The sequence below is a fragment of the Nesoenas mayeri genome (genome assembly GCF_963082525.1).
Source record: "Nesoenas mayeri genome assembly, chromosome: 26".
NCBI classification, from domain to species: domain Eukaryota; kingdom Metazoa; phylum Chordata; class Aves; order Columbiformes; family Columbidae; genus Nesoenas; species Nesoenas mayeri.
In genome coordinates, this window is record NC_137552.1 from 1,735,975 (window position 1) to 1,763,858 (window position 27,884).

The window sequence follows — 27,884 nt, forward strand, 5'->3', positions numbered from 1 at the left end:
CCCGCGGCTCCATCGGCCTCCAGTGTGCTGGGCTGGAAGCTTTTATACTTGTGGGGAGGGAGCTGCAGCCTCTCTACAGAACGAGCTCATAAATCGCAAGTTTCTTATCCCATTAAAGGAGGAATGCATTAGGAAAGCTAAAATCTTAATTAATACTTGCATTTTTGCAAAGCCAGGGAACTCTGAGCAAGCCAAGAGCAAGACAGACTCAATGCAGAGTCCACACAAGTAACACAGATGAGACGCACGTCTCCTTCCCCAGGTACAAATTACAGAATCATTTTGGTTGGTAAAGCACCTCAAGATCATGGAGTCCAACCATAACCCACCCCTGGCACTGCCCCATGTCCTGAGAACCTCATGTCCGTCTGTCCAGCCCTCCAGGGCTGGTGACTCCAGCACTGCCCTGGGCAGCCTGTTCCAATGCCCCACAGCCCTTTGGGGAAGAAATTGTTCCCACATCCAACCTCAACCTCCCCTGGCGCAACTTGAGGCCGTTTCCTCTGCTCCTGGCGCTTGTTCCTGGGGAGCAGAGCCCGACCCCCCTGGCTCCAAGCTCCTTTCAGGCAGTTCAGAGATCAGAAGGTCTCCCCTCAGCTCCTGTTCTCCAGCTGAACCCCCCAGGTCCCTCAGCCGCTCCATCACACTTGTGCTCCAGCCCCTCACCAGCTCCGTTCCCTTCTCTCCACTCGCTCCAGCACCTCAAGGGTTTTCTTGGCGTGAGGGGCCCAGAACTGCCCCAGCATTGGCGGTTTGGCCTCCCCAGGTCCCAGCACAGGGACGGTCGCTGCCCTGGGCCTGCTGGCCACACTATTTGGGACACAAGCTGTAGGGAATCACATCTCCACACTCACCCAGGCACCAGGTGAACACGGTGTCACACACACACCCGCTACCAGCCGGCACAGAAGCCAAAACAGTTCAAAATTTGCACGAGAGAAGAGCTCCTGTCACCTCCAGAATCATCCGGGGTTGGAAATGAAACAGGGAATGTTCTTCCCGTGTTGTTTTGTGCCTGCAGCACCAGTAACTTCATTTTCTCATCTGATAACAGACTTATCGACACATCAAAGATGGTCAAGCCCAATACTGGGTCAGCAGTACAGACACCAACCAGCCCTCACTGGCAATTCTTATACACAATATACACTGAACACATTTCCCAGTTTCTTTATAAGAGCAGACGCGCTCCCCTCGTGGACCTGGGCGCTAATCTGGAAATTAGCTCCGTCTCAGCCCATAACAGCCACTTTGTCAGCACAGAAGTGCCCATCTTAGCAAGGAGGATATTGGTTTTTGGGGTGGTGGCTGCCGCTCACCCTTCGTTTGCAAACTCTACAGCTAAATTAATCCAAGGCTGCAATGGGAGCTTTGTAATTCAAATCCTCACCTACCCGGTGCAGTTAAGACACACACTTCAGCGTGAACATCAACTCCACCTTCCAATTAAGCAAGAACAAGCCAGAATACGTGCATTTGTAATTAACACATCCACTTTGGGAGCGGATGTTGTCTCACATTTCTTCCACGAGCCAAGATGATCAACAGTTTAATTACAGGGAATTGCTGCTTGTCATGTCTCATCTAAACCTGTTTTAAGAACGCTTAAAGGGATGAAACGTTGTGCGACTGAGACGCTCGCCGGGGACACAAGGCACAGGGTTCTGACACAGCGGCTGGGAGGACACACCGATATCTCCCCATTAATTTAGAAAAGTTACTCAATAACAGCGACACAATTAAATATATCCCTTTAAACCTGGAATTTGCCTTGTGCCGGGCTGCGCCTGGCACTAAACCGCTTCAGGACACCGACTCGTGTACCAAACGCTACCCAATTACAAGCGGTTTGTGTTTAAGATGTAACACCTTGCAAATACTTCTGTATTTTCTACAGAAAAATCATGTCGCTTGACACAACTCCAGGCCATGAATGACTCCGGATTTTCTGACAGGAGGTCGCTGCTTTATTGCATCCCAGGAGACGACAGAAACGCATTAAATCTTTCTGTGGTGCAGACACTTGACCTTCCTGAACGGAGCATCTGACATAAATACACACAACGGAGCGTCCCAGCGCAGGGCCAAGGCAGAACGACACATCCAGCCTTGATTTAACACACTCAAGTATCAGCAGTCGGCTCAAACACGCAGACACTGCACTGAAACCTTCTCTATTCGCTGTAGCTCTTTGATTGAATCTGTTCACAGATCTGCAACACAACCATCCAGCTCCTGGAGATCAAGAGGAACTTGTGAGGATGGGCAATATGGAAATTTAGCCACGAAACTCCCGTCTACACCAAAGAACTTCCCTGATTGGAGGCAGCGTCCTGACATCTCTCTGAACATCGTCCTTCCCATAATATACTGTGCTTACTATATCACAGTATCACAGTATGTTTGGGATTGGAAGGGACCTCAAAAGCTCATGCAGTGCAATCCCCCCATGGAGCAGGAACACCCAGATGAGGTTACACAGGAAGGTGTCCAGGCGGGTTGGAATGTCTGCACAGAAGGAGACTCCACAACCCCCCTGGGCAGCCTGGGCCAGGCTCTGACACCCTCATCCCCAACAAGTTGCTTCTCATCTTTAAGTGGAACCTCTTGTGTTCCAGCTTGATCCCATTACCCCTTGTCCTATCATTGTTTGCCACCGAGAAGAGCCTGGCTCCATTCTCATGGCACTCACCCTTTATATATTTATAAACATTAATAAGGTCACCCCTCAGTCTCCTCTTCTCCAAACTAAAGAGCCCCAGCTCCCTCAGCCTTTCCTCACACGGGAGATGCTCCACTCCCTGCAGCATCTTGGTGGCTGCGCTGGACTCTCTGCAGCAGTTCCCTGTCCTGCTGGAACTGAGGGGCCACAGCTGGACACAAGATTCCAGGTGTGGTCTCCCCAGGGCAGAGCAGAGAGGCAGGAGAACCTCTCTGACCTACTGACCACCCCCTTCTAACCCACCCCAGGTCCCATTGGCTTCCTGGCCACAAGGGCCCAGTGCTGGCTCATGGTCACCCTGCTGTCCCCAGCACCCCCAGGTCCCTTTCCCCTACGCTGCTCTCTAATAGCTCATTTCCCAACCTATACTGGAACCTGGGGTTGTTCCTGCCCACATTCAAGACTCTACACTTGCCCTTGTTAAATTTCATCAGGTTATTCCCCACCCAGCTCTCCAGTCTGTCCAGGTCTCTGATGGCAGCACAGTTTCCAGTGTCACCCACTCCTCCCAGCTTGGTGTCACCAGCAAACTTGCTGACAGTCACTCTATTCCCTCATCTAAATCGTTAATGAATATATTGAATAATATTGGCCCCAGTACTGCAACGCTGCTCACAGCCACCGCTCCAGGGCTTCCCAAAGCTTGTCCCCACCAGCTCCCACCTGGATCAAATCAACAACAAATCACATCCTAAGGACACAGAACAGGGGATGAGAAGAGAGAAGGTCTTGCTGTGCTATTAGCAAACAAAAAACCAACGTATTTAAGAAATTCACATTTCAAGTGACCCTCCAAAGGATTCTGTGATGTTTTACCGATGGGAGGTAGCACCGACATCTCCCTCTTGCGTTGTGTTTTTTGGGTACACACTCCTTCTGCAACACTAAGCCAAGAAACCCATTGCAGTTAATGGAAGCTGACAAGGTCAGATATCCCGTGGCCACAAACACTCGCACAGTCGTCAGGATTTTATTCTAAATAATTCAGCGTGGGTTTTTATACCACAGAAATCCTGTAAGAAGGACACAAGTCCACTCACAATGATTTCACAATTGCAGAAATTATCTCAGAAACCGAGGTTCAGGTTTCATTTTCTCCCCTTTCCCTAGAACGTCGCTAAAAACCTATTTCTTCGTGTAACATATTAGGAAAGACTAAAAAAAGACAAGTGATGATAGAAGGCCCAGTCCCACACTGCAAGAAATAACCGAGTTGATTCACAAACGTTCCTTTAGTTTCCCGATGATGCCTGCGCCCATGAAGGCTGATGCCATATGGTACCAGAAATCAGGCTTTATCAGTTTAACCCAAAAACATACAACCCAATCCTCATCATTATAAAGTATGTAACATAAACCACCTTGGGATTGACCGTAAGGAGCAAAAGGCAGCAGGCATTAGTCCAGCAATGTCTTCGGCAGCATGAAACCCCGAGGACGCAGCCTGTGCCCCCAGTGCCACCTCATTGCAGCAGATTGGGCAATTTGGGCCATTTCTGCGCAGGTCACAGCTCTTCTGAGGAGGATGGAGCTGTGCTGTGAGGCAAAGCAACATACGCCGGTACCTGAGTGAAACCAGAACAACTTCCAACCCCACACAGAGGTGAATCTCTTTCGAGAAGCAAACAGGTGAGCGTCTCCTGTCACCGGGTTAACGGCAATACCACTCCAAAGGAGCTCCAGATAGCGAATAAAGAAAAATTCAAGTTGTTATACCACACAAACAGCAATTCTTGCTAATCATCATGAGCTGTTAGACAAGTTAGGATGGGAGGAAGAAACGGCCTCAAGTTGCGCCAGGGGAGGCTGAGGTTGGATGTGGGAACAATTTCTCCCCCAAAGGGCTGTGGGGCATTGGAACAGGCTGCCCAGGGCAGTGCTGGAGTCACCAGCCCTGGAGGGCTGGACAGACGGACATGAGGTTCTCAGGACATGGGGCAGTGCCGGGGTGGGGAACGGTTGGACTCGATGATCTTGAGGGTTTTCCAACCAAAACGATTCTGTGATTCTAAGCTGCACCTATTGCAAACCTTTAATATTCCTTAAACAAAAAGCCACCAGTCTGACAGGGTCATCACCAACATCCGCGCTACCAAACCAACATCCAGTGCGCACAATTTCCTCCCTGCAGACAGACAGACCGACCAGCGTCCTGCCAGCTGGCGGCAGTGAGGCTGCAGGCACAGCTCTGAGTCATGTCCTGCGCCGCTTCTGTACGGAGCTCTTCAGCCTGGTCCAGCACCAGCAGAAACGCAGCTGGTTCAGGATTAACAGCTCGACAGTGGCTGGAACAAGGCAGAGAAACCACCCGGCCTTTCTACACACCTTTGAGAACTAATTCCTAATGAGGGTCAAATCAATTAGCTACAGACAGCACGAATTAACCTCCAGAGGTCCAGTCTCGGTATAGGGGATCAAGCCCGTTCCCTCTCTGCAGCAGGCGCTGATGTCTCGGCAAGACTCAGGGCTCTGTCTGTGCGCTCAGGGATCACCACGCAGAGAGATACAGAATAAATTATACCAGAAACAGCCATTATTTCTAATCATCATAAACTGTTTTTCCTGTAAACTTCAATCACCATTAATCACCGTCTCTTCCTTCCCCTTCCAGTGCAATTAAGGGAGTAGAGTAACATACCTGAAATGGCACGAGGCAATTAATAAGATTCAGCTTAGCATTTGCCTAAATTATTTAGAGCGTTACTAGAAGTTTAGAGATTTTGTCTTCTACACCAGGGAAGCCATTTATTTCTCTCTGTAAAAATGCACACACACAAATCAAATCACACGAGTCTAATAAAAGAGGCCAGGCTCTAAATTGCATTGCAGGACATTTTTTCGGGCCAGAAGGAATCACCAAAGCTCCTTCTCCGAATTCTACAGGTTTAAGCACCTTTTAAAGATGCTGACAACACAACAACATCAGTGTTGCAGTATCAGCCCTACCTGTTGCACCCAGAGATATCACACACCCCCGCCCTCCCTCCTACTGCTCCGTATTTACACAGACAAGGGACACGATGGCTCCGATGTCACATCCGAACCGCCTGCTGTCACCTGCCCACTCCGACCCCGCAGCCCAACCGCAGGAGCCCACGTGCAAGCTGGAGGGCGCAGGCAGCTTGTTCGTTACTTTAATTGCCATTAACAGCATTCAACACACTGCAGGATTGGATCGAGCTCAGAAAATGACACAAAGCGCCTTGCTTGAGAACTCTCTTCACAGCATTAAATAACCTGAAAACACTGAATACATGAAAACACTGAATAGTAAAGAAGCTTCCTGGTAACCCAAGGAAAGCATCACCCCATCAAACTGCCAGATCACGAGACAATCAGGCTCCAGCCTTATTCTTAAATTTGCATGAACCTCCCCTTTCCTCCCCCAGGTTTCCAAGCTGGCCAAGCAAAGGGACAATTTTCCAGGTGTTTAATACACAACAGCTCACAGCAGCAGCAAAAAGTTGGGGCTGAACCCCCTCCTTCCTCCCCACAGTCTCCACCTCCAGCACTAAAACCGCTCATTAAGCCTTCCCAGCACCCAATGAACCCATCAAACTACACACAGTTCTCTTTGTCGACCTGGCTCGCTGGGTCGGACGGCGAGTGGGGGGTCAGACAACAGCACCGCAGCCAGATGGGTTTAGACTACAAGGAGTCTCAGAACGACGTCCGTTATGGCTCAAATGATCCTAAAAGCACAGGGCTCCTGTTTCTGGCAACAAAAAAACGCTCGTCAAAACACACAGATCTCTCCTGGGTTGGCTGCAAAGGGTGAGATGAAGAGAAAAGGTGCGAGGGAGAAAGTATGAGTGCATATGTGGCACAGGGACAGCAGGAAAGCTCTAAATAAGAGAGACTGAAAAACATGGGTTTATTTCCTCAATTAATCAGCATTTTAGAGGCAGCAGTTGGGCAGACCTGCTCACCTGTGCCGCACCGCTCATCACCCGGCCAAACGCCTCGGCGCTGCACCGCACCACTGCACCATCTGCCGCTCCAGCCGCCAGACAAACCGTACCACGGAAAACCGGGAGAAAAACAACCTATTCCCAAAATCTCAATCACTGAATTGTTTGGCCAAGACAGAAGATGTCAACCTGGAGCAGATATTAATGGAAAATGTGACTTTCACGAGCATGACTGAGCTGATAGCAAAGAGGAACCTTAACTGCATCTGCAGCACTTGTATAGATGGACACCTGAAAACAGAGGGGACATACAAAAAGTGATTTGACAGACAAACCTGTTCCTACACATCTTAACGCCTTTTAGCCACTTGCAGATGTTATCTAAGCAGTCACTGATAAGGGATTTTTTCCTTTTTTAAATAAATATGGGATAAAACCACTGCACAAGGTGAGTGTGAACACAATCTGGACACATATCACGACACAGTGTTGCTGAGCACAGGGCAGGAGTCTCCGGGGTCTCAAACAACCAACAAACCTGCCCCATAGCATCAAGGGGTCACCAGGGCCTCACAGCACCCCAGGGGACTCCAAAACCCTCCCGCACCCCTTTTGAGGACAGGGGGTCACGCAGCCTTGGGGAGGCCCCTCAGGGAACCGCACAATCCTGCCCCACAACCCAGGGCACCAAGGGGTACCCCCAACCTCACAGCATCCTTAGGAGACCCTGTCTCACAGTGAGAGGGGTCCCCACAGCCTCACGGCACCCCCAGGACACCCAAAATCCTGCCCTGCATCCCCCAGGGCCACTGCAGCCCCACAGTACCCTCGGGGAACCCCAAATCCTGCAGTAGCACCAAGGGATCCCTTGGGCTTCAGAGCACCTTGAGATGACCACATGATCCAGTCCCACACCCCACGGTCACCCCAGCCCCACGGGGATCCCTGAGGGATCCCCAGAAGCTCATCCCACAGCACCGAGGCAGCCCCACAGCCCCCTCAGGACACCCCAAAATTGTCCTGTACACCCCATGAGAACAAGGGGTCACCCAGCCTCACTCAGGGAGCCCCAGGGCACCCCACAGCCTCACAATATCCCCACAGAGGGGTCCCCACAGCCTCACAGCACCCCCAGGACACCCCAAAATCCTGCCCTGCATCCCCAGGGCCACTGCAGCCCCACAGCACCCTCAGGGAACCCCAAACCCTGCAGCAGCACCGAGGGGGTTCACCTGGGGCTTCAGAGCACCCTGAGTGACCATCTGTCCCACACCCCACAGCCACCCCAGCCCCATGGGGCTCCCGAGGGATCCCTAGAAGCTCATCCTACAGCACCGAGGGGGCCCCACAGCACCCCGAGGACACCCCAAAATCCTGCCACACACCTCATGAGGCCAGGGGGTCACCCAGCCTCGGGGAACCCCATAACCTGGAGCACCAAGGGGTCCCCCCACCCTCGCAGGATCCTTAGGGGACCCTGTGACACAGCCCACAGGGAAACGGGTCACCAGGGCCTCACAGCAGCCCAGGACACCCCAAAACCCTGCCCTGCACTCCGCAGGGCCGCTGCAGCGGCTCAGGGGACCCCAAACCCAACACACACTCGGGAGAGGTCACCCCGCTCCTGAGGGAACCCCCGCCCCGCCGACCCCGGCCGCACAGCACCTCCGTGGGACCCTAAACCCTGCCCCACAGGGGGAGCAGCCACCTCAGCCTCAGGCACCCCCAGGGCTCCACACACACCCGGAGCCACCACCGCCTCACAGCACCCTCGGGAGACCGCGCTCCCCACATAGGGCTGAGCGACCACCCCGGCAGCGGAGCTGCCAGAAGCCAGCGAACCACCCCGGCGCCCAGCGGGCAGCAGAAGCGGGAACGGGACAGCGGCGGAGCCGGGCAGAGCGGGAAGGATCGATCCCCGCTCCCCCCTCACTTACCCGCCCCGCCATCTTGCCGCAGCCACGTCCCGCCCTGCCGCCGCCAGGGGGCGGTGCAGCACAGGCGCCGGCGGGGGGGCGGGGCGGGCGCCTGAGTGACGGGACGCGGTGACCCCTCCCTGCACGGCCGGCGGTCTCGGATTGGCCGCTCCACCCGCAACATTCAGGCATACCGCCCGCTCATTGGTCTAGCGGCGGGGAGGGGCGGGCGTTCAGATGGGAACGCTGTTGTGATTGGCTGGCTGGGCCGTGCCGCGGTTCTCCCTAGGGCGGCTACGTCCTGGGCTCACGGCCGGCGGTGACGGGCCCGGCGGCGCCGTGAGGCGGCCTGACCGCAGCGGGGCGGCCCGGAGAGCCGGGCGGGGCTTCCGACACTGCGTGCTGTCCTGGCCGGGGAGCGGGGTGGGTCAGGGTTTGTCCAGAGGAGGGGGCGGCGGGCAGGGTGGGGCTCAGCCGGGCGGGTGAGGGGTCAGTGCCATCAGAGACCTGGGCAGGCTGGAGAGATGGGCGGGGGGAAGTTTAATTAAATACAACAAGGGCAAGTGTAGAGTATTGAATTTGGGCAGAACAACCCCAGGTTCAGTGTAAGTTGGGGAATGAGCTATTAGAGAGCAGCGTAGGGGAAAGGGAGCTGGGGGTCCTGGGGACAGCAGGGTGACCATGAGCCAGCACTGGGCCCTTGTGGCCAGGAAGCCAATGGGACCTGGGGTGGGTTAGAAGGGGGTGGTCAGTAGGTCAGAGAGGTTCTCCTGCCCCTCTGCTCTGCCCTGGGGAGACCACACCTGGAATCTTGTGTCCAGCTGTGGCCCCTCAGTTCCAGCAGGACAGGGAACTGCTGCAGAGAGTCCAGCGCAGCCACCAAGATGCTGCAGGGAGTGGAGCATCTCCCGTGTGAGGAAAGGCTGAGGGAGCTGGGGCTCTGGAGCTGGACAAGAGGACACTGAGGGGGGACTCATTCCTGGGGATCAATATGGAAAGGGGCAGTGTCAGGAGGATGGAGCCAGGCTCTGCTGGTGACAACCAGGGACAGGACAAGGGGCAATGGGTGCAAACTGGAGCACAGGAGGTTCCATTCAAAGATGAGAAGCAACTTGTTGGGGGTGAGGGTGGCAGAGCCTGGCCCAGGCTGCCCAGGGGGTTGTGGAGTCTCCTTCTCTGCAGACATTCCAACCCGCCTGGACACCTTCCTGTGTAACCTCATCTGGGTGTTCCTGCTCCATGGGGGGATTGCACTGGATGAGCTTTCCAGGGCCCTTCCAAACCCTGACATTCTGGGATTCTGTGAGTGGGGACAGGCCCTGGATCAGCACAGCCTGTCCAGTCTTGGAGACACCTCTTGGCCCTGAGCAGGGTCCCCACAGCGCTCAGTGAGTCTTTGTGGGATAAAAGGGAGTTTAAATCTGTGGTACTGCCCCAAACAGGCGGTGCATCGATATAAAAGCTGCTCTAAGTGGGCTGTGCACCACACCCCAGGGCTCACCCTGGTTTTGGGAGTAGCTTTCCATCCAACAGCAGCAGGTTTACACTAACAGCACGTTTTTATGCTGTGTGCTACAAATTCCAGGTGTGTGCAAGCCTGAGCGCCAGATGATGGGAGCTCAGAGCTGCTGCTCCGGTCCCTCAACACATCAACACCTGGAGTTCACCCCATGCTTTGGTAGGGCAGGTTTGGGGCTCCCAAAGCCCCTTCCCAGCCCTTCACTCACAACGTGGGTGTTTTCTGCTCTCGCAGCTCCTGGTGCTACACGGAGCTGGTGCAGCCTGGTCCTGCTGGAGCGCATCCAGAACATTTGCAGCAAGGCTTGGGATGTGGGGCCGTACGGGCACTTGCTCCTGGGGTTGGGTTAAAACGGTGTTTCATTCTTTAAAGCAACAGATCATATTGGATACACTGGTGCGGAGAGATGGAAATAGCTTGTTCTTAGAGCTGCATCCCCCTGTGTAATGTTCTGCAGGAGAAATTCCAATTACAGTCTTCAGTTCTGAGGGAGGGAGGCGGCAAACGCCGCACTCCACAGCCGGGTTCAATACTGTATGGGGATATAGCAGAAGATTTGGCAAGGAGGTTGGTTAAATGTAAATACGCTCAAGTGACTTGCACCTGTCTGTAGAAAAAGCACATATATCACACTAATTGTTTTACTGACCTTGTGTGCTTGATGAGCAGAACCTCTGTGTTAGATAACACAGGCCTGTGGGATACTCCAGGCACATTATCACTATGAGATTCCTGCTTTGTTGTGAGAAAGAGCAGGAGGCTGCACCTGCCCAAAGCCTTGAAATACAGGCGAGCTCAGCAGGCCCAGTGAACTGACCAGCACCTGCGTCCCCGCTGGTGTCACCTCTGCATGGGAGCTCAGGTGCGACCTCGGAGATCCCCCAGTTGAGAGGGAACTAAAATAAAACCTGCTCTTTGCAACACATTCGTGGCCTCTGGCTCTTCTTGCAACATGCCCGCGTATGTGCACACAAATACTGTCGCCAAAGCCGACCGCAACAGCCTGGAAATCAATCCAGGGAGCGAGCTTTGGCGCATTAGCAACCTGTTACAGCAACTTCCCGTGCGGGGCTTTGGCAACATAATAAAATATTAATATTGATTTTAACTGCTGGTTTGCTGCCTTGAACAGGTAACGACGTCAGCTGGAACCCCGAGGGGAACGTTGAGCTCGTGGAAAAGCAGGAGGTGGGCGCTTTATCGCAGCGGTCGATGCGTCAGGCCACGGATGTGCAGAGTGTGAGCGCAGGACTCGGGAGATAAATCGGGTCGATGCCTCAATCTGTTGTGGGCAGGTCAAAACAGTGCAAGGATTCGGTTTCTCCCGGTGAGACCATGTTCTTCCTGCGCACACCACAGCTGAGTGGTTTGTCTGTTTGTCTTTGCCCCAACAGAAATCGCTGTCTCTGAAAAGTGGTTAAATGTTGCACAGAACCCCTTGATTTTGGGTGTTTTCTTTCCTCTGCAGCCAGCAAAGGTGTCTGGCCTGGAGGAGTCTGGTGCTGCTGCATCCCCAGCAGTGACCTCTGGCTGAATGATGGAATTTGAGGGGGATTCTCACTGCTCTGAGCTTCCCAAATTTGCTGTGTGGCTTTGGAGGTGTCTCTTGGCTGTGTTCCTGTGTTCCACCAAAAAAAACCAGGGAAAATAAATGGGGAAAAAAACAAAGGAAGGGGGGAAAGAGCAAAGGAAAGCAAAGCTCCCCAAACCAAACACAACAGTCACGTCCCCAAATGGAGGGAAATAAAAGAATCGCAACACAAATGCTCACAGTTCATTGAAAGAATTACGCCTCTATCATTGATTACCTGCGTACTGCCTTTATCCATACAGAGGTGGCAACAAAAGTGATATTCCTAGATTCAGTAAAAGCAGCTTGGGAAGTGGAAACACAAGCATGGCTGGTTTCAGTGCTTTTTGGTTTTCCTTAGGCTTTTTTAGTGAAAACAGCAATATTCATACACTCAGCAGAGTAAAGCAGCAGCAGGGTGACAAGGAAACAAGGGCTGGGAATGTAATGAGGCTGCTGCTCCAACCAGGCTCCCTCATCCACCAGGTTTCCTATAGTTTGTCATTCCAACCCAGGGCCCTAGGTCACCCCTGGCTCTTGGCTCCCGGGGGGCTCAGCCCAGCAGGTGTCACCACAGTCCAAGGCCGGGGCCCCGTTCTGTCACCGGTGACGGGCAACTGAGTTTCATTTGCTCCTGTGGGCCATGCACAGGACTGTGGAGCACGGGGCAGTTCAGCCTCGGACAGCCCTGTCCCCGCACAGGGACGGGTGGCAGCCGAATCCCAGAGTGTCAGGGGTTGGATGGACCCTGGAAAGCTCATCCAGTGCAATCCCCCCATGGAGCAGGAACACCCAGATGAGGTTACACAGGAAGGTGTCCAGGCGGGTTGGAATGTCTGCATAGAAGGAGACTCCACAACCCCCTGGGCAGCCTGGGCCAGGCTCTGCCACCCTCACCCCCAACAAGTTGCTTCTCATCTCTAAGTGGAACCTCCTGTGTTCCAGTTTGCACCCACTGCCCCTTGTCCTGTCCCTGGTTGTCACCAGCAGAGCCTGGCTCCATCCTCCTGACACCGCCCCTTTCCATATTGATCCCCAGCAATGAGTCCCCCCTCAATGTCCTCTTGTCCAGCTCCAGAGCCCCAGCTCCCTCAGCCTTTCCTCACACGGGAGATGCTCCACTCCCTGCAGCATCTTGGTGGCTGCGCTGGACTCTCTGCAGCAGTTCCCTGTCCTGCTGGAACTGAGGGCCCAGCACCAGACACTGAGGGCAGCCTGGGCCACTAAAGCGACACCAACCCCTCCCGCTGCAACCGCGGGCTTTAATGGTCCCGACGCTGTCTCCGGGTGAACAACGCCTCCTCAGGTTCTCATTGGCGGGAGGGGCGAGAGAGGTGATTTTTCATTGGCTAGATGTTGCCCGCTAGCGGCCAATAGAAATAGCGCTCCCTTGCAACGGGCCTGGCTGCGGGCTCTCCCCGTTTAATAACCGCGTGGAGAACAGAGCGGGTCACGCGGCGCGGGGAGGTGCGAGGAGGCCGAGCGGCTCCTCATTGGTTGGGCTGGCTGAGGTGTTGGCCAATCCCCTAGAGAGCGCGGGGCGGGGCGGTGGTTGCCCCCGGCGCGAGGCTAACGGCCGCGCTCGCCTCACCGGCCCGCCATGGCCGCGCGCCGCCGGTAGCTGCCGCCGCCGGCCCGGGGTCGCCCATGGAGGTGAGAGGCGGGCTGGGGACACGCTGGGCTGGGTAACCCCTCCTGTCAGGAACACAGCGGGCGGTCGGAGCTTGGCCAAGGCGCCGGCGACCGCGGGGGGCTGAGGCCAAGGACGGCTTTGCGCCTTCCCCCGCCCCGTGCGGCCGCGACCTCCCGTGTGGGGCCGCCCAGAGCTGGGCCTGTGCTGTGGTAACGGGCCTGTGGAACTGAGGTGGAAAGTGTGAGGAAAAGACTTGTGAGTGTCCTGAAAAAGTTCAATTTGGGGAATAAATGAGCATTTGGTGGTTGGGGGGTGTCGCAAACCTGTAGGAGCTCCTTGTACCTATAGGTTTCCTTGTTGAGATCACAAATGACATGAATGAGGGGATAACTGAGGAGAAAATGTGGCATAATTCATATGAAAAATAGCGCTCTGCATCACACTAATTCTGACTTTACATGTCCGCTTACCTGCAAAATGTGTCTGAAAAAAATGATGTTGCTGGGTCAATGTAATTGCAGTATAAACTAGAAGGAAGATTGTGCTGTAGCCACAGGTGCTGGATGCTGGGTCTGTTTTCTTCTTAGCTATAGAAAAACACCTTTTTAGAGAGGGGAGTTCATTCAGAATACTTAGAACACTAGTCCTGTGAATCTCTAACTTCTTCTGAATTTAATAAGCGTTTCAAAGGAGCTGCTGTGGCGATGTGTTAAGTATTATGGGCATAACTTCACTTTTTCTTATTTGTGAGCTGAAGGGTTTTTAACGAGTCAATTTTATTTTAACTCTAAATTTTCCTTGTGTTTCCGAAGAAGGGAAGACACCAAACTTTTTGTTTATTTTCATTCCTCGCTCCCACTGGTCACCTGTTCCTGAGCACATCCAGGTTGGCGAGGAGATGGACGTTTCTCAGGTGGAAGTTGCTTCTCCCATAGTTATAGAATGGGTCGGATCTCCACCATAGCTCCCAGTGTGTGTATTATGACAGAATTCCAGCTCATGAAATCTGAAAATGCACATCCGTGCATTCACGTGATGTAAATTATGCAGTAGGAACAGTGTTGAAGGGAGGAGAGGTGTCTGTGATGTGTGGGAGGTTAAATGGTGATGAAAGGGATGATAATTCTCGCCCTTCTGTGGCTGGTTTTCTTCCGTCCTGGTGTAAATGGAGAGAATGCAGGTTTCCACTGAACTTCCCCTGTCTCCAAACACCTTGTGAATGAATTTCTTGTGGTTCGTTGTGTTAAGCTTTTCTCAAAGGGTAAATAGGAAAATGTTCTAATGTCAACACGTTAAAATAATTCTTTAAAAACTCAGATGGAGCAGAATCCACAGGTAAAAAAAGTGTTAAAGCAGTTAAAAGTTGATATAAAATCTACACCTGTGAGGTCTGTGTACCAGTCGCCAGTGGGTTCTGGGGATCCATGTCAGGGCCAGTGCTCTTCAGTGTCTTTATAAATCACTTAGACTCAGGACTTGAGGGATTGCTTAGCAAGTTTTCTGATGAAACGAAATTAGGGGGAACTGTCAACAGTCTGGAGGGCCGAGAGACCTTGCAGAGGGATCTGGACAAATCGGAGAGCTGGGCGATCACCAGCTACATGAAATTCAACAAGGGCAAGTGCCGGATTTTGCACCTGGGACACGGCAGCCCCAGCTGTACAGACAGACTGGAGGACGAGCTGCTGGAGAGCAGCTCTGCAGAGGGATCTGGGAGCTCTGGTCTATGGCCAGTTGAACATGAGCCACCAGTGTCCCTGGAGCCAAGAGGGACCCGTGTCCTGGTGCATCCAGCACAGCACGGCCAGCCGGGCAGGGAGGGGATCGTCCCGCTGTGCTCGGGCCTCACCTGGAGCATTCACTGTGTGCAGGGCTGGGGACACAGGATGAAAAGGAGATAAAGCTACTGGGGAGTGCCCAGAGGAGGCTATGAAGTTGGTGAAGGTTTGGAGGGGAAGCCGTATGAGGAGCGGCTGCAGTCCCTGGGTTTGTTCAGCTGGAGCAGAGCAGACTGAGGGCAGAGCTCATGGGCTGCAGGTTCAGCAGGAGCAGGAGGGGCAGGGTGAGCTCTGCTCTGTGACAGTGACAGAGCCCAGGGAACGGCAGAAGATGAGCCAGGGGGGTCAGTGGGACATGAGGAAAAGGTTCTTCACCCAGAGGTGCTGGACACTGAACAGGCTCCCCAGGGAGGTGTCACGGCCCAACCTGACAGTGTTCAAGAAGAGACTGGACAACGTCCTCAGACACACGGGGTGACCTGTGGGCTGTTCTGTGCAGGGACAGGGGTTGGAATCCGGGATCTTGTGGGTCCCTCCAGCTCAGGACATTCTACAATTCTTTGTATACTTATGTCCTACTACTTTTTTTTTCCTTCTCTCATACAGCCCAAAGTTGCATTCAGAGGCGGCAGTCGCTGCTGGAGTGGCGCAGAAGCCAGCGGGAGGCTGACAGATGCATTCAGCAACGTAATGACAGGCTCTGGCTCACTCTATGGTTCCTACAAATCACAGGTGCAGTGGATTATAAACACATTTTTCATATCTCTGCAAGAGTTTGGGTTGCTTGTAAAGTCACCCTCCCTGGAGGGGTTTAAAAGGCATTTAGACAAGGTTAGTGCCGGAGTTGGGTTATGGCAGGACTCGATGATCCTGAGGGTCTTTTCCAACCGAAACGATACTATGATAATGGTCACAAAGTATTTCTTAAATGGTTGATTATACTGGAAATGTAAATCACCACATTTGCCTTATTCATAATCAATCTTCATCATAATGTTCAGCAGAAGGAACAGTGACTTTTTGTAATACAGTCACAGATGAAGCCATACGTGGTGTTCAGTACTAGAGTGTTGACCGTGTTTTGTTCTTCTGTTAGCATAAACAATTGGAAACAAAGTGAGGAGCAAATTACTATTTCTACAAAACTGTGAAGCCAGAAGCAACAGCTTTAGGTATTATAACAGGTGTTTCTGTGGCACATCCCAGCCATAGAGTCCAAACGTTCGTATAAACCAGCCTGCTGAGCAGGGGGCCTCTTGGTCTGACCCACAGAACATGTCAGGACAGTGAAGTATGTCGGCTGTCTTTTCCTTTTTACCTTTCGGTGAAAGTTTATGGCTATGAGATAAAAGACCCAAATGAAAACTCAATCCCAATACGTTCAAGAACAGACCTGTCACTTACTTTATCCAAGACTTGTATGGTTTGGCTCTTCCATGGCCTTGAGTATCACAGTATCACAGTATGTTTGGGATTGGAAGGGACCTCAAAAGATCATCTAGTCCAATCCCCCTGCTGGAGCAGGAACATCTAGGTGAGGTCGCACCAGGAACATGTCCAGCTGGGTTTTGAATGTCTCCAGAGAAGGAGACTCCACAACCCCCCTGGGCAGCCTGGGCCAGGCTCTGCCACCCTTACTGAGAAGAAGTTTTTTCTCAAATTTAAGTGGAACCTCTTGTGTTCCAGCTTGATCCCATTACCCCTTGTCCTATCATTGTTTGCCACCGAGAAGAGCCTGGCTCCATCCTCGTGGCACTCACCCTTTATATATTTATAAACACTAATAAGGTCACCCCTCAGTCTCCTCTTCTCCAAACTAAAGAGCCCCAGCTCCCTCAGCCTTTCCTCATAAGGGAGATGCTCCACTCCCTTAATCATCTTTGTTGCCCTACGCTGGACCCTCTCCAGCAGTTCCCTGTCCTGCTGGAACTGAGTCCAGCAACCGGACATCTTTCTGTGCTTACAGAAGCATTTCACAGACATGGGGAACTGAGACGTTAAGACCTGTCTGTAGTTAGGCAGAAGCCTTACTGGAAAATAAACTTGGGTTGTGTGTCACTTCCTTGTAGCTGCAACACTGCTTTGCTCGTAAAGGAGTATATCATGTATCTTTAACATCTAACCCTGTGAAAACACCGTTATTTCTTTCACTTACTAAGAGCTCAGAAAGCATATCATGTTTAAACCAAACAGGTAAACGCTCCTTTTCGCTTCAGCTGGGTCGCAGACTTTTCCTCTGGAAGGTTCAGATTGGATATTAGGAAAAATTATTCTTGGAGAGGGTTGTGAAGCAGTGGGACAGGCTGCCCAGGGCAATGGTGGAGTCACCATCCCTGGAGGGGTTTAAAACACATATAACGAGGTTCTCAGGGACATGGATTAGTGCTAAATTAGGTTATTACTCGATGATCCTGAGGGTCTGTTCCGATCGAAATTACTCTGTGATTCTATGAATGGCATGTAAGTTTTCTTCAGAAGCTTAAATAACCTGTGATGACTGGTTATGTGGGATGTCTCCTGTTGTTGATCATTAGAAACTAGTGCAGATATTCTAGGCTGACGTGGCCTGAAATTTTTACTTGCATATGCACCGGGCAGTGGTCACCAGCAGGAGTTACCTACAGCATTGTGTCAAAAGAACGTGGTTTGCTTGGTTCTCATGCCCTGGTTACCCCGGGGTGAACTCAGTTCCAACTGTGCAGAACGATGAAATGATAATTTCATGTCTTGTTCTACATAAAATGCAGAATGAAGAAAGCGTAGAGCTACCTCAGACCTACAGTTCTTCCCTTTCGACATCCGAGTTCTCTGCACCGGTGGACACTTCGCTTTTGTACACGCCGTGGTCAACCTATGGAGACGATCCCAAGCAGCCCACTGTGTCCCAGGTCAACGTCAAGTCCAGGTACACACAGGGAGAGAACATGTGTGGTGATGGGTGTTTAATTTAACTTACAAAATATTTTGCATAATTGTTTTAATTAATATACAACTCATTTTCAGGATTCAGCCTGAAAGGAATGATTATGGCAGTGAAACAGATTTATATGGACTCGTGTCAAACATCTTGGATGAACAAGAGAAACCACAGCCGTGTTGCACTGAGGGGTGAGTGTGTTGCAGTGTGAACGCTGCTGGTGTTCTCTGACAGAACTGCCCTCGCTGCTCTGTGTCCATGTTCTGTTACTCAGCTTTGCATCTGCTGCTGGCAAGTCCTTGCGCTTTTTACAGTTTCCCTTCCTTCTTCCTAATCTTCTCATATTCTGCTTGTGATACTTGAAAGCTTTTCTCTAGGTACTCAAATTACATGGTAGCTTCTGGCTTTCTGGTATTCACAGGACTTTTTAATTGGCATTTTTAAATAAGTCCTTAACAAGCATTGTGGGAATGCTGTGTTCAAATTAATAATCTTGGATATATGTCTTGGGCTATTCTTTTTACATCAAGAATGAATTCAGACTTTAGGTTTCTTTCTTAATTAATTTCAATTCACATAAAGAATATGTGAAACACAAAATCGTACTCTTTCCCACCTTCCTGAGCTGGCAGGAGAGAAGAATTCCACGTGAAAGGAATGAAAGGAATGTTTCATCTTGTTAGTGCTACCAAAGCAATATTTGCATATATAAATGTCAGATGTATTATGTCTATATTCTAGAAACTTGGCACAGAAGGGCTCCAGTACAGCATCCCTGGGATACTTAAAGAACTTGCTTTTTTTGCCAGAATCTGAGTGTTGGAGCTCTGAGGGATGGGAAAGGGAATCCCGTTCTCAAGGTTCCCACCTGCTCTGCTATTCCATCTTCTCCCAAAGAATTCCAAGGATTTTTGTATGTGGGCTGAGTTACGTGACTGAGATGATGGAAAACTGTAGAGTCTTGATCAAGAGAGATCTTACTAATCCCTTTGCTTCAGACAGCTACGGTTGGATTTCTCTGTTCAGCGCTGCTGAATTTGGCAGTGACTGGAATGGCTCTCAGGCACAATTCTATTTTTTACTTAGTCCACCTTCAGTTTTCCTTGATAATCAGGGATTGTTTGTCCTGTGTTAATCCACAGTAATTAGTGGAAGGAAAGGAAATGTGCCGAGATGCTTATTCTTGGTTGACCTGCAGGAAGCAGTGTAAGGCAGCAGAAAACACTGGCGGTTCTGAAGCAATAAGGTGCTACAGAGCAGCGTTTTGTCGGGAGTACCAGGGCTTGGAAAAGCCGCGGATGGTTTGGGAAGTACGGTTATCTTGTTATTAACCAGGTGGTGACAGGTGGTAAATCTCTTGATGGGACTGGCCGTCCTTTGGTGCATACACATCACTTGGGGCGTGAAGGCATCAGATGTAGTTCCGTATGGGTGGGTTTAGACATGACAGAATTGGTTTTCTCATCTAGTTAAGGGAAACTGCGATGATGACACTAGTGGATAAAAAGGCATCTTTGAACCAATCAGGAGAAATGATTAGGAAAGAACTGACTTTTTAAACCTTTTTCTGCATTTGGGAATGGAGGAGAAGCACCATGGATGAGAATCTAACTGTGTATTTCTTGTTTTCCAAGGAGCTGCCCTTCCAGCTTGAAGTCAGTGTGGCCCGTGAACGCGAACAGGATCGCAGACCACCCCGACCTGTTGCCAGAAACTAAACGACCGGTTGTCGGAGCTGTCTCACAACAGGGGTTTTATGGTAGCGAATCTGTGTCTGCTGCTGAAAAACAGTTCTCACCAAGTGGAAATCTTACATCGCAGCAAAAAGTAGACGACTGTTATCGTGGGTTTACCGGCACAAACCTTGAAGAGCAGTGTTTATACCCTCCCAGGAACGATCATGCCAACTGCTGCAACATGCAGACTAGTGAGAATATTAAGACAACACCCGTGTATCAGAACTATCCGTACCTAAAAACCACCTTTACACCCCAAGTCGGGTATTCAGAAGTGATGAAAGACTTGGGAGCCGATGCTTATTCTTACGGAAGGGAGAAGGTGTTTCCCAAAGGAGCAGATGTGCAGTTGCACCAAAAGCGGGCAGAAGCGTTTCTTCCGCAGTTTCACAGATATAACGAAAACACAGATTATAGTAGATACACCGAATATTCTCATGCTAGTAAAGCTAAGCCTAACAAGAGCACCAACTGTAGCCTCCAAGAAAATAAAAAGTTAGTAAATGGAACCATTGAGGCACCGTCTCTGGACACAGAGCCCTATACTAAATTATTTCAGGTTAAATCAGGAACTCAGAAAAAAATAGAAGACACAATTTCCGATCAGCAAAACTTTGTATTTCCCAAGGCTGCAGGACTTCTAGCAGAAAAACAGTTTGCAAATGAAGCTTCATTCTGCATGGATTTGGGGCAAAAATTTGAATATGGACTAAAATCTTTTGCAGCTTGTCCAGGGAATAGTGACTGTGCAAATGGTGCAGAGAAGCAGCAGTTTTCCAAGGCCGATCTTCAGAACTCTGAATACTGTAAATCCCTCCCGTTAATGCCAAACTCAGCAAACCCTTCAGCAGGTGCGAACGTGAGGCCAACGTGGATGAACCTTCAAGCTAAAACCGTAGCTTCGGTCCCATTTCAGAACCCAAGTCATTTGCTGAAACTGAATAGTCATTTACCTGCTTTTCCAAAAAGTTCCAGCCATTCTAATGATTTCTTTCCGTTTTCATCATCAAATTTCCCTTTAAATAGTAATTTATTTCACAAGTACTGTCAGGATAATCCTTCAGTTTTTTCAAGTCTTGATTTTGGTTATAACACTGCAGAACGAGCTTGGTCTGCGGCCTGCATGGAAGCACTGGTCAGGGGCAAAGAAGAGAACCTCATCGAGTATTTAAGTGAAAAGAAGTTAAAGCAGCCAAATGGCTTCTGTGACAATTATTCAGCTCAGCAGTTTGGGATCCTTGAAAACATGAACAAACACCGTTTCCAAGTGAAGCCGCAGAGCGAGCATTACGACCTGGAAGGACAAAAACACGCCGAGGGGTTGTTGCAGAATGTGTATCAAGATTTAGCGGAGTCTCAGGGTCAGCTGAACCTGCGGCAGGGCGGTGGGGACAGTAACGCCGTCAATCCCGTCGCCTGCCTGCAGCCTCCCAGCTTTCCCAGCAACGGCATGATGGGCGACTTCAGGCGGAACCAGCAGCTCGCTTCCGGCACGTTCCCCCTCAGATCCGCTCGCCTGCTCGGCCGTTCCGTTGTCCCGCTGATGGAGCCTCAGGACTTGGTCTCCCGCGATGATTTAAAATGCTTCTACCCCTATTTTAATGATAAGATGTACGGGGACGGTTCTTTCCCTGGTTTTGTCCCAGCGTTTGGATTTCAAAGGCAAGTTAAAACCCGTAGTGCGCCTGCCAGCGAACTTCATGTTAGACTAGAAGAATGTTATGAGCAGTGGAGAGCTCTGGAGAAGGAAAGAAAGAAGGTAAATGAAATAATAAACTGAATTAATGTGCCATATGACAGGTTTGCTGTAGATCTCATCCTGCTCAGTCCAGTTAGAGATTGTGGGTAATTCTCACTGTTATGAATTGAAATGCTTAATAGGACTTCAAAGTTAAGAGTTCCCTGTATATTTGGCAGTGAAAACAGAAGGTGTGAATGTTTGTAGCCTGGTCAGGAACACAACTAATGTATTGAAAGTTGTATTTGAAGCAGGAGTCCAGTGAGTTTTTCAGTCCCTGCGCAGGGGCTGGAGAAGGTGTGTTGTGTGACTGACAAAGCCACGGTCCGCTGTTCTTAACACAATAAATACAATGCATCTGGAAACTTTGAAAGTAAATCCAGTCGTTACATTTTGAATCAGGACTAAACTTTAATCCTTTCAATAATGAATTCAATTCCTTAAGCCCTACACTTTTAGTTCTTTCAATGAGGTTTTTCTCACCTCCTGTTTCCTCGAAGGTTTAAAACTAAGATGTATTTGAAGAGGCTTTTTTTCCCTCAGAATTGGAGGCTGAAGAAGGGTAATATTAAAACACCTGAGCTAAAAGCTTCGGGTACTTGTGTATGGGCTCGAATTGAGGAGATGGATGTTGAGGGTTCCATAGAAACGTGCGACAGAGAAAGAGTTGACGGGGATGCAGTGGAGAAAATGAGGCCGCAGTTCTATGAGGATCCCACTGCAAGACAAATTAAAAATAGATTTAGCTACATATTGGTGGGGCTGTTGCAGAGTGACGAAACAACAGGGGGAAATTGAAATTTGAAGTCGTGCAGTCGGGTTTCGAAGTAATCTTCTGATGGCTGAATAAAATATTATTCATTTTAACAACATTTTTTTAAAAGCTTCCTGTAGTTATATCCCTACAAAATTTAGGTTAATTGCTGACTTAAACCATTTTCTTCTAATTTAGGGGGTGAGGTCCCCATCTCTTTGCTCATTCTTTTTGCCTTGTAATTCTAACTTGCCTTCATTTTATTTACAGGCAAAATTAGTACAGGCTGTAGTCAGAGTGTGAGGAGACATAGCGCTTCTGAAACACGTTCTATTCCGTAATTACTTTAGTTGAACTGCTTTGAATAAAATGGTTGTTCACTTCAAACAGGTGATTGTCTTCCCAAGTGATTAAATCCTAAATGCCTGAATCCTCATTATCTGCTTTAAAAAAAATCCCAAACCCTAAGGGAAAGAAATAATACATCTGATGTTTTTTCTGGTTTCTGTAATAATGCTCATTTGGCAGCTTTACATTCTTCAGGAGATAATTCTTTTGTTTGCCTGCAGACTGAATCAGCTCTCGCTAAGAATTTCCAGGGGAAAAAGGTTTCCAGTGCGAACAACACTCCGATTCCAAGGCTGACATCGAACCCATCAAGAGTTGATCGCTTAATTGTGGATCAGCTACGTGAACAAGCCAGAGTGAGTTGTAGGACTTAATAGTTTTGGGGTTGTTTTTAACTTATCACACAGAACTTAGAGTTCAGTAGATGTTCAGCTTTTCCCAAAATAGCTTTGTTCTTTAATGCTCTGCAGGGAATAACATCTCAGGAGTCTTTGCTGGAGTATCTACAGCTCCGGTTCGCTGCTGCTGTTACCAGGGAGCCCCCGGCACCGCTGGGGCTCATGGTGACACCGGCCATGCCAGGACTGGGGTTCCCAGCACAAAACCTGCCTGAGACACCAGAATCCAGTTGTGTAGTCCAATATCTGCACAGCTCTAAAATGTGCTTGCCAGCTTGGCGGAGAAATGTTCACTGTAGATTTGTAGACCCTATTAGAGGTGGTGTTTGTGGGGAAAAAAGGAAGTTTGTATCAATTTGATACATATTTGCTGGAGAATCTTGTGGTTTTTTTAATGCGGAATGGTTATTTGTTGCACCTTCAGCCTGAATTTCTATGTTATTAGTTTGCTGCTTAAGCCAATCAGTTTGTACCCATTGCCCCTTGTCCTATCACTGGTTGTGACCGAGAAGAGCCTGACTCCATCCTCATGACACTCATTTATAAACATTAATGGTCACCCCTCAGTCTCCTCCAATTAGAGCCCCAGCTCCCTCAGCCTTTCAAAAAGTGAACAGAAAGTTGGTTGTGTACAGAAAGCCCAGCATGATCTAACCTGCACTCGTACAGCAAGACAGACATCTAGATTCAGGCCCCCTTGCAGAACTGTGGCCTCTACCCTTGGGTTGGATTCTGCACAGTAAGATCTACTGATATCGACACCCCATCAGGATGGAGATTTACTCCCTAGTGCCAGTGCGGTGCAAATGCGAGCTCATCAATAAAGTCCAGATCCACTCAGTTCAGCCTGTTTCAAGCATCCTCTTCCTCCCAAAGGAGGATGTGAAAGGACTAGAAAGGCATCAGTGGCTACGCTTGGCTGTGAACACCGTCCAACACCCAGCTCACAGCAATCACCATGAGCAGCTCCAGCTGAAGGCGAGGAGAACCAGGACAGCCGCAGAACAGCCGTTAGGGCAACAACTGAGGCCACCAGGCTTCCTCGCCTGTAGGGCGAGCGTGCCTGGTGTGTTCTGAGCTCTGTGTGCAGGATTGTGCTGCTTCAGGAGCTGCGGCGTGTGCAGAACTCTGCGAGGGAGAGCAGAGAGAGCAGGTGGACCAAGCAGAGACAGCTCTTCTGAGGCCGAGAGGCCAGAGCTGGGGTGTTCACGCTGCAGGAGGAGAAGTGTGTGCTGGAAGCGGGGAGCTGAGGCCTGTCCCTGCGAGGGGATTAACGCAGCATCCGTTCTGGGAAATGCTGGTTCTTGGAGGAGCTGGCGCAGCTGAGCTCAGCTGCCCTGGGCAGGGGTGTGAGCAGCAGCTTTTCCTATTGGCCTCATGCAGGTGAACTAAGCCATGGAGTCACGGCTGAAATGCGTCTGCAACTGCCTGGTTTTGCTTGTAGGGTGAAAAACATGTTGGTAGGCTCAGTGTTTGCTTTTTAAACTACTGTTTTATGAACGCCAAAAGAAGAACAGTGTTAGGATTATTCCGCTATCAGGTGGCTTGCCTGTCCTTGTCTTAGTACTTTAAAATTGCACCTAAAAAGGGCTTAATCTTCTCCAGGCATTTGAGGAACCAAACTTCGGGGTGTGGAGCCTCAAACACTTGTTAGGTAGCAACCAAAAAGTAACATTTGAGATGCTCAGAAGCACAGTGAGGCTGTTGAACCTGGATTCTAACATCAAAAAGCTCAGTGGTGGCCAAAGAGAAACACTGGTACAAAAGTTCAAGTGGAAGTTGAGCTGGCTGAATCTGGGATTAACTCTTCATAGTGTGCAGCATCTAGTTAAATCATCTTGGTGGTCACACACCATGCAAATTGTCATGGAACGTCTCCTGTTACGCGGTTGTCTCAAAGCTTTATATATCCATTGTTAACTAGTAAGCTGGGTGTGCTAAAGTTTGGGTATTTGAGCTTTGCTGTTGTGCTGTGCACACCCGGGTATCCTACAGCTTTGGGTTTGGAGAAGAAGAAATCCTCGGTAAGAATTTAACTCCTTCCACTGTAACTTTATGAACTGTTCTCAAAAGGAAATATTGGTTGTCATTAATCTCTTCTTCTAATCTAGTTAATTGTCTTGTAAGTCTAGCTGAGTGTAGTTTGAACTCCTGTAACGTGTAAAATGTTCATTAGGTTGTGACTTTACTGGGAAAAATGGAGCGTCTTCGCAGTTCTCCCCTTCACGCCAACATTTCCACTGCTCTTGAGAAGCACCTGGAGGTGATTCACGTCGTGCAGTCGCGTAGGAAGGATGAAATCGTAAATGCTTCCAATCGGCAGAGGCAAGGAGCGCCCAGGTGCCAGGATGACAGAGGTATAACCACACTTAGGTACTTTCTTAAGATAGCTGAAAAATTCTACACGTATCGCAGGTCTGTTAAATAAAGTGTGAGGGGTTTTGTATTAAAGTCCTATATTTCAGTGTGTAAAGCAGTGAGGAAGGCGGAGTGTGGGAGGTGTAGATGGTGGTTTTGAGAGGACACTAAAGCTGGGGTTTAGAGATAAATGGGTCAAATCAAGTTGGAGTGCATTTATTAAATGAATACGTTAGAAAGCAATGAAGAGGTAGTGGGGTTTTCTTTTGTGATGCAGTTTGGGACTGGAGATGATGTTATGTTATTGCCTCTTTCTTCTCCCCGTCCCTCCCACTCCTGTTCTCGTCACCCTCCAGCTCTGTCCCTATTTCTGTGTAGAACTTGGTGCCATCTGTGACTCGACAGCCTTGTGTTATTGATGGATTTCCTCTTCGAGCATGTTCTGTCCTAAATCGACATAAAACACAATCTTTGGGATGGATACACAAAAATATACTGGTGTGAACGGTTTTATTCTTAATGGTATCCAAAATATGGAGAATATTCAGCTTAATCTTTGACCAGTGCTCGGGCAGAATGGCAGATCCCCTCCTACATGTGAAGAAGAATAAATTCTGCTGCCGTTGATGCTCTGACCTGCTTTGTGTTGGAAACTTGCTTAATTCTCAGAGCTTCATTCTGTTCGCTTCCTGCCTCTCCTTCAGCAACTGAATTTGATGGATTATTTTACTCCTTTGCAGTGTCCCATCACTCTCTAATTCTCAAGTTTACCTCGAAATATACATTATAACGATTTTTCTTTTCACCTGTTCACCCTTATTCCTGTTTCTCTTTACCTGCATTGAAGATGATGTGACTTGTTCAGAGCAGAGCGGGTGGGTGTGTTAAAACCCATGAAAATAATCATTGCTGGCTTTACTGGTGCTGCTGCTTCACACCAGTGAGATCTTTGGGAAGGAGAAGCTGTCAGACCTCATGGTATCTGTCTTACCAGACAGGACCTGTCTGTGTCCTCTACCCAGGAAGCTTTAAACAAAATCCAATGAAGTTCTGGAGGAGAGAATGATCAGGAAAAGGGTTTTAGGGAGTGCCGTCCGTCACCCAGCCAACCATGGAGCTGCCTGACCAGAGCTCTGCTCTGAGCCTGCCCTACATTTAGTTTACAGGCCCTTTGAGGAGGATGTAGGTGTTACAGATCATCTTCAAAGACCTTCGTAATGTCTGTCTGCATTCAGCTGGAGACTTTAAAACAATTCTAACTTATTACTGGCGGGTTTTCCCCTCACCTGGTAGTGACCCAAATTTCAACCACTTCTTACAGCTTTGAGATGCACGTTATGTGAACGTCACTTCTTCCTTAGCTTCTTCTAGACAGTCCATATGACACCATTCCTGTGGTCTCTTCCCGATTCCACAAAGTTTGGTGCGGAAATTGGAATTTTGAATACACAGGAGCTTATAATCACATCTTCCTGCTCTGTCCTGTATTCCTCTGGAGTTTTCTGTCCAAATTACCTTCTCAAATACTTTGGATGGCTGATATTTGTGTTGGACAAGTGGATTTTCTCCACCGTTACCTCTGTCAGTTTTCTGTACCCAGCTGGTTGGCTGTGGGAGCGACAGAGGAGCTGGGGCAGGAGGGGGCGGGAGGGACGGCCCAAAGGGTTCCACAGAAACCAGCCCCTACCTGGGATAGAGAAGAATTTGGTTCTTCACACGCAGGCTGGAATTGAAATCAAAGTATTATCTAAGTGCTGTTGAATAATTGGACCACTGCACCACTTCTCTTGAGCTGAAAGTGGTGGCTTTTAGCAAATTTTTGCACATCTGTAGGCATTAATAAAATGCCATAAATGAGCTGTTCCTTCACCTGGCTTAAGAATTTCATGGTGAGATGGGCAAAGGATCCGCTGGGTGGGTCTGGGGGGGCTGCTGGGAGCGTTTGGTTCGCACAGGACGGGGGAGACGCCTTCGGTGTGTGTGAACACGGAACAGCGGCACAGCCAGAGCTCCTGCTGACAGGTGACGCTGCCGAGGAGCTTCAGAAAATAAATACCTAAATTCCATATGCTCTTTGTACGAGGGCCTAAAACTTTCTTAGATTCAATTTTTATAACCTTACAAAGAGCCAGACACAAAATCCAACTCTAAAAGGGCCGACAAGTTGTGCTGGTTTGAGGTGAATGAATCCTCGATGAACAGACTCGCTGTGATATAATAACGACTAAAACGCCGTTTCCTCCCCGCAGACGTCTTTGCTCTCGCTTTAGCCATTAAAGAGATGAGCGTAGCAACGCGCAAAGCGCGGACGACTCTGTGGTGCGCGTTCCAGATGACCTTACCGAAATCTCCGCCCGCGAAACCGGAGCAGGAGAAAACTCTTCAGGAAGTGGCGCAGCCGGAAGGAAAACCGGGTGAAAACAGCATCAACCAGCGCACTGAGGCGAACAAGCACTAACCAACCTGCGGCCTGTGTGCGCGAGAGGTGACACGCTCATTCTTTTTAATTACTTGTAAAGTTTGAACGACTAATATTCCTATTTAAAGCTGTATCTTGAGAAAGTTGCATTTGCATTAAGGGCTCTT

General features: G+C 49.7%; 2 protein-coding genes across 4 annotated transcripts in view; one reads left to right on the forward strand and one right to left on the reverse strand.

The window, feature by feature from the left end:
* The window catches only part of NSF (N-ethylmaleimide sensitive factor, vesicle fusing ATPase), a 91,925-nt gene extending 83,241 nt beyond the window's left edge, over positions 1-8,684 (reverse strand). For 2 of the 3 annotated variants that reach the window (XM_080360010.1, XM_080360008.1), the window contains exon 1: positions 6,305-6,438. Coding sequence is in view for 1 of the 3 variants with exons in the window: in XM_080360009.1 (XP_080216135.1) it covers positions 8,571-8,582 (12 nt within the window). In the remaining 2 variants the exon portion in view is untranslated. Of the gene's footprint in view, positions 1-6,304; positions 6,439-8,570 lie in introns of those variants that run through there. The other variant, XM_080360009.1, reaches the window with a different exon arrangement.
* Positions 8,685-11,020: 2,336 nt separating this feature from the next.
* Positions 11,021-27,756, forward strand: MEIOC (meiosis specific with coiled-coil domain; the record flags this gene model as incomplete). The annotated part of the gene is made up of 10 exons (XM_080359713.1): positions 11,021-11,144; positions 11,201-11,307; positions 13,169-13,291; positions 15,656-15,781; positions 17,797-17,954; positions 18,053-18,157; positions 19,601-21,461; positions 22,764-22,898; positions 25,117-25,297; positions 27,548-27,756. The coding sequence occupies 10 exons, from the start codon at positions 11,021-11,023 to the stop codon at positions 27,754-27,756; spliced, it is 3,129 nt and encodes a 1,042-aa protein (XP_080215839.1).
* Positions 27,757-27,884: the final 128 nt, after the last annotated feature.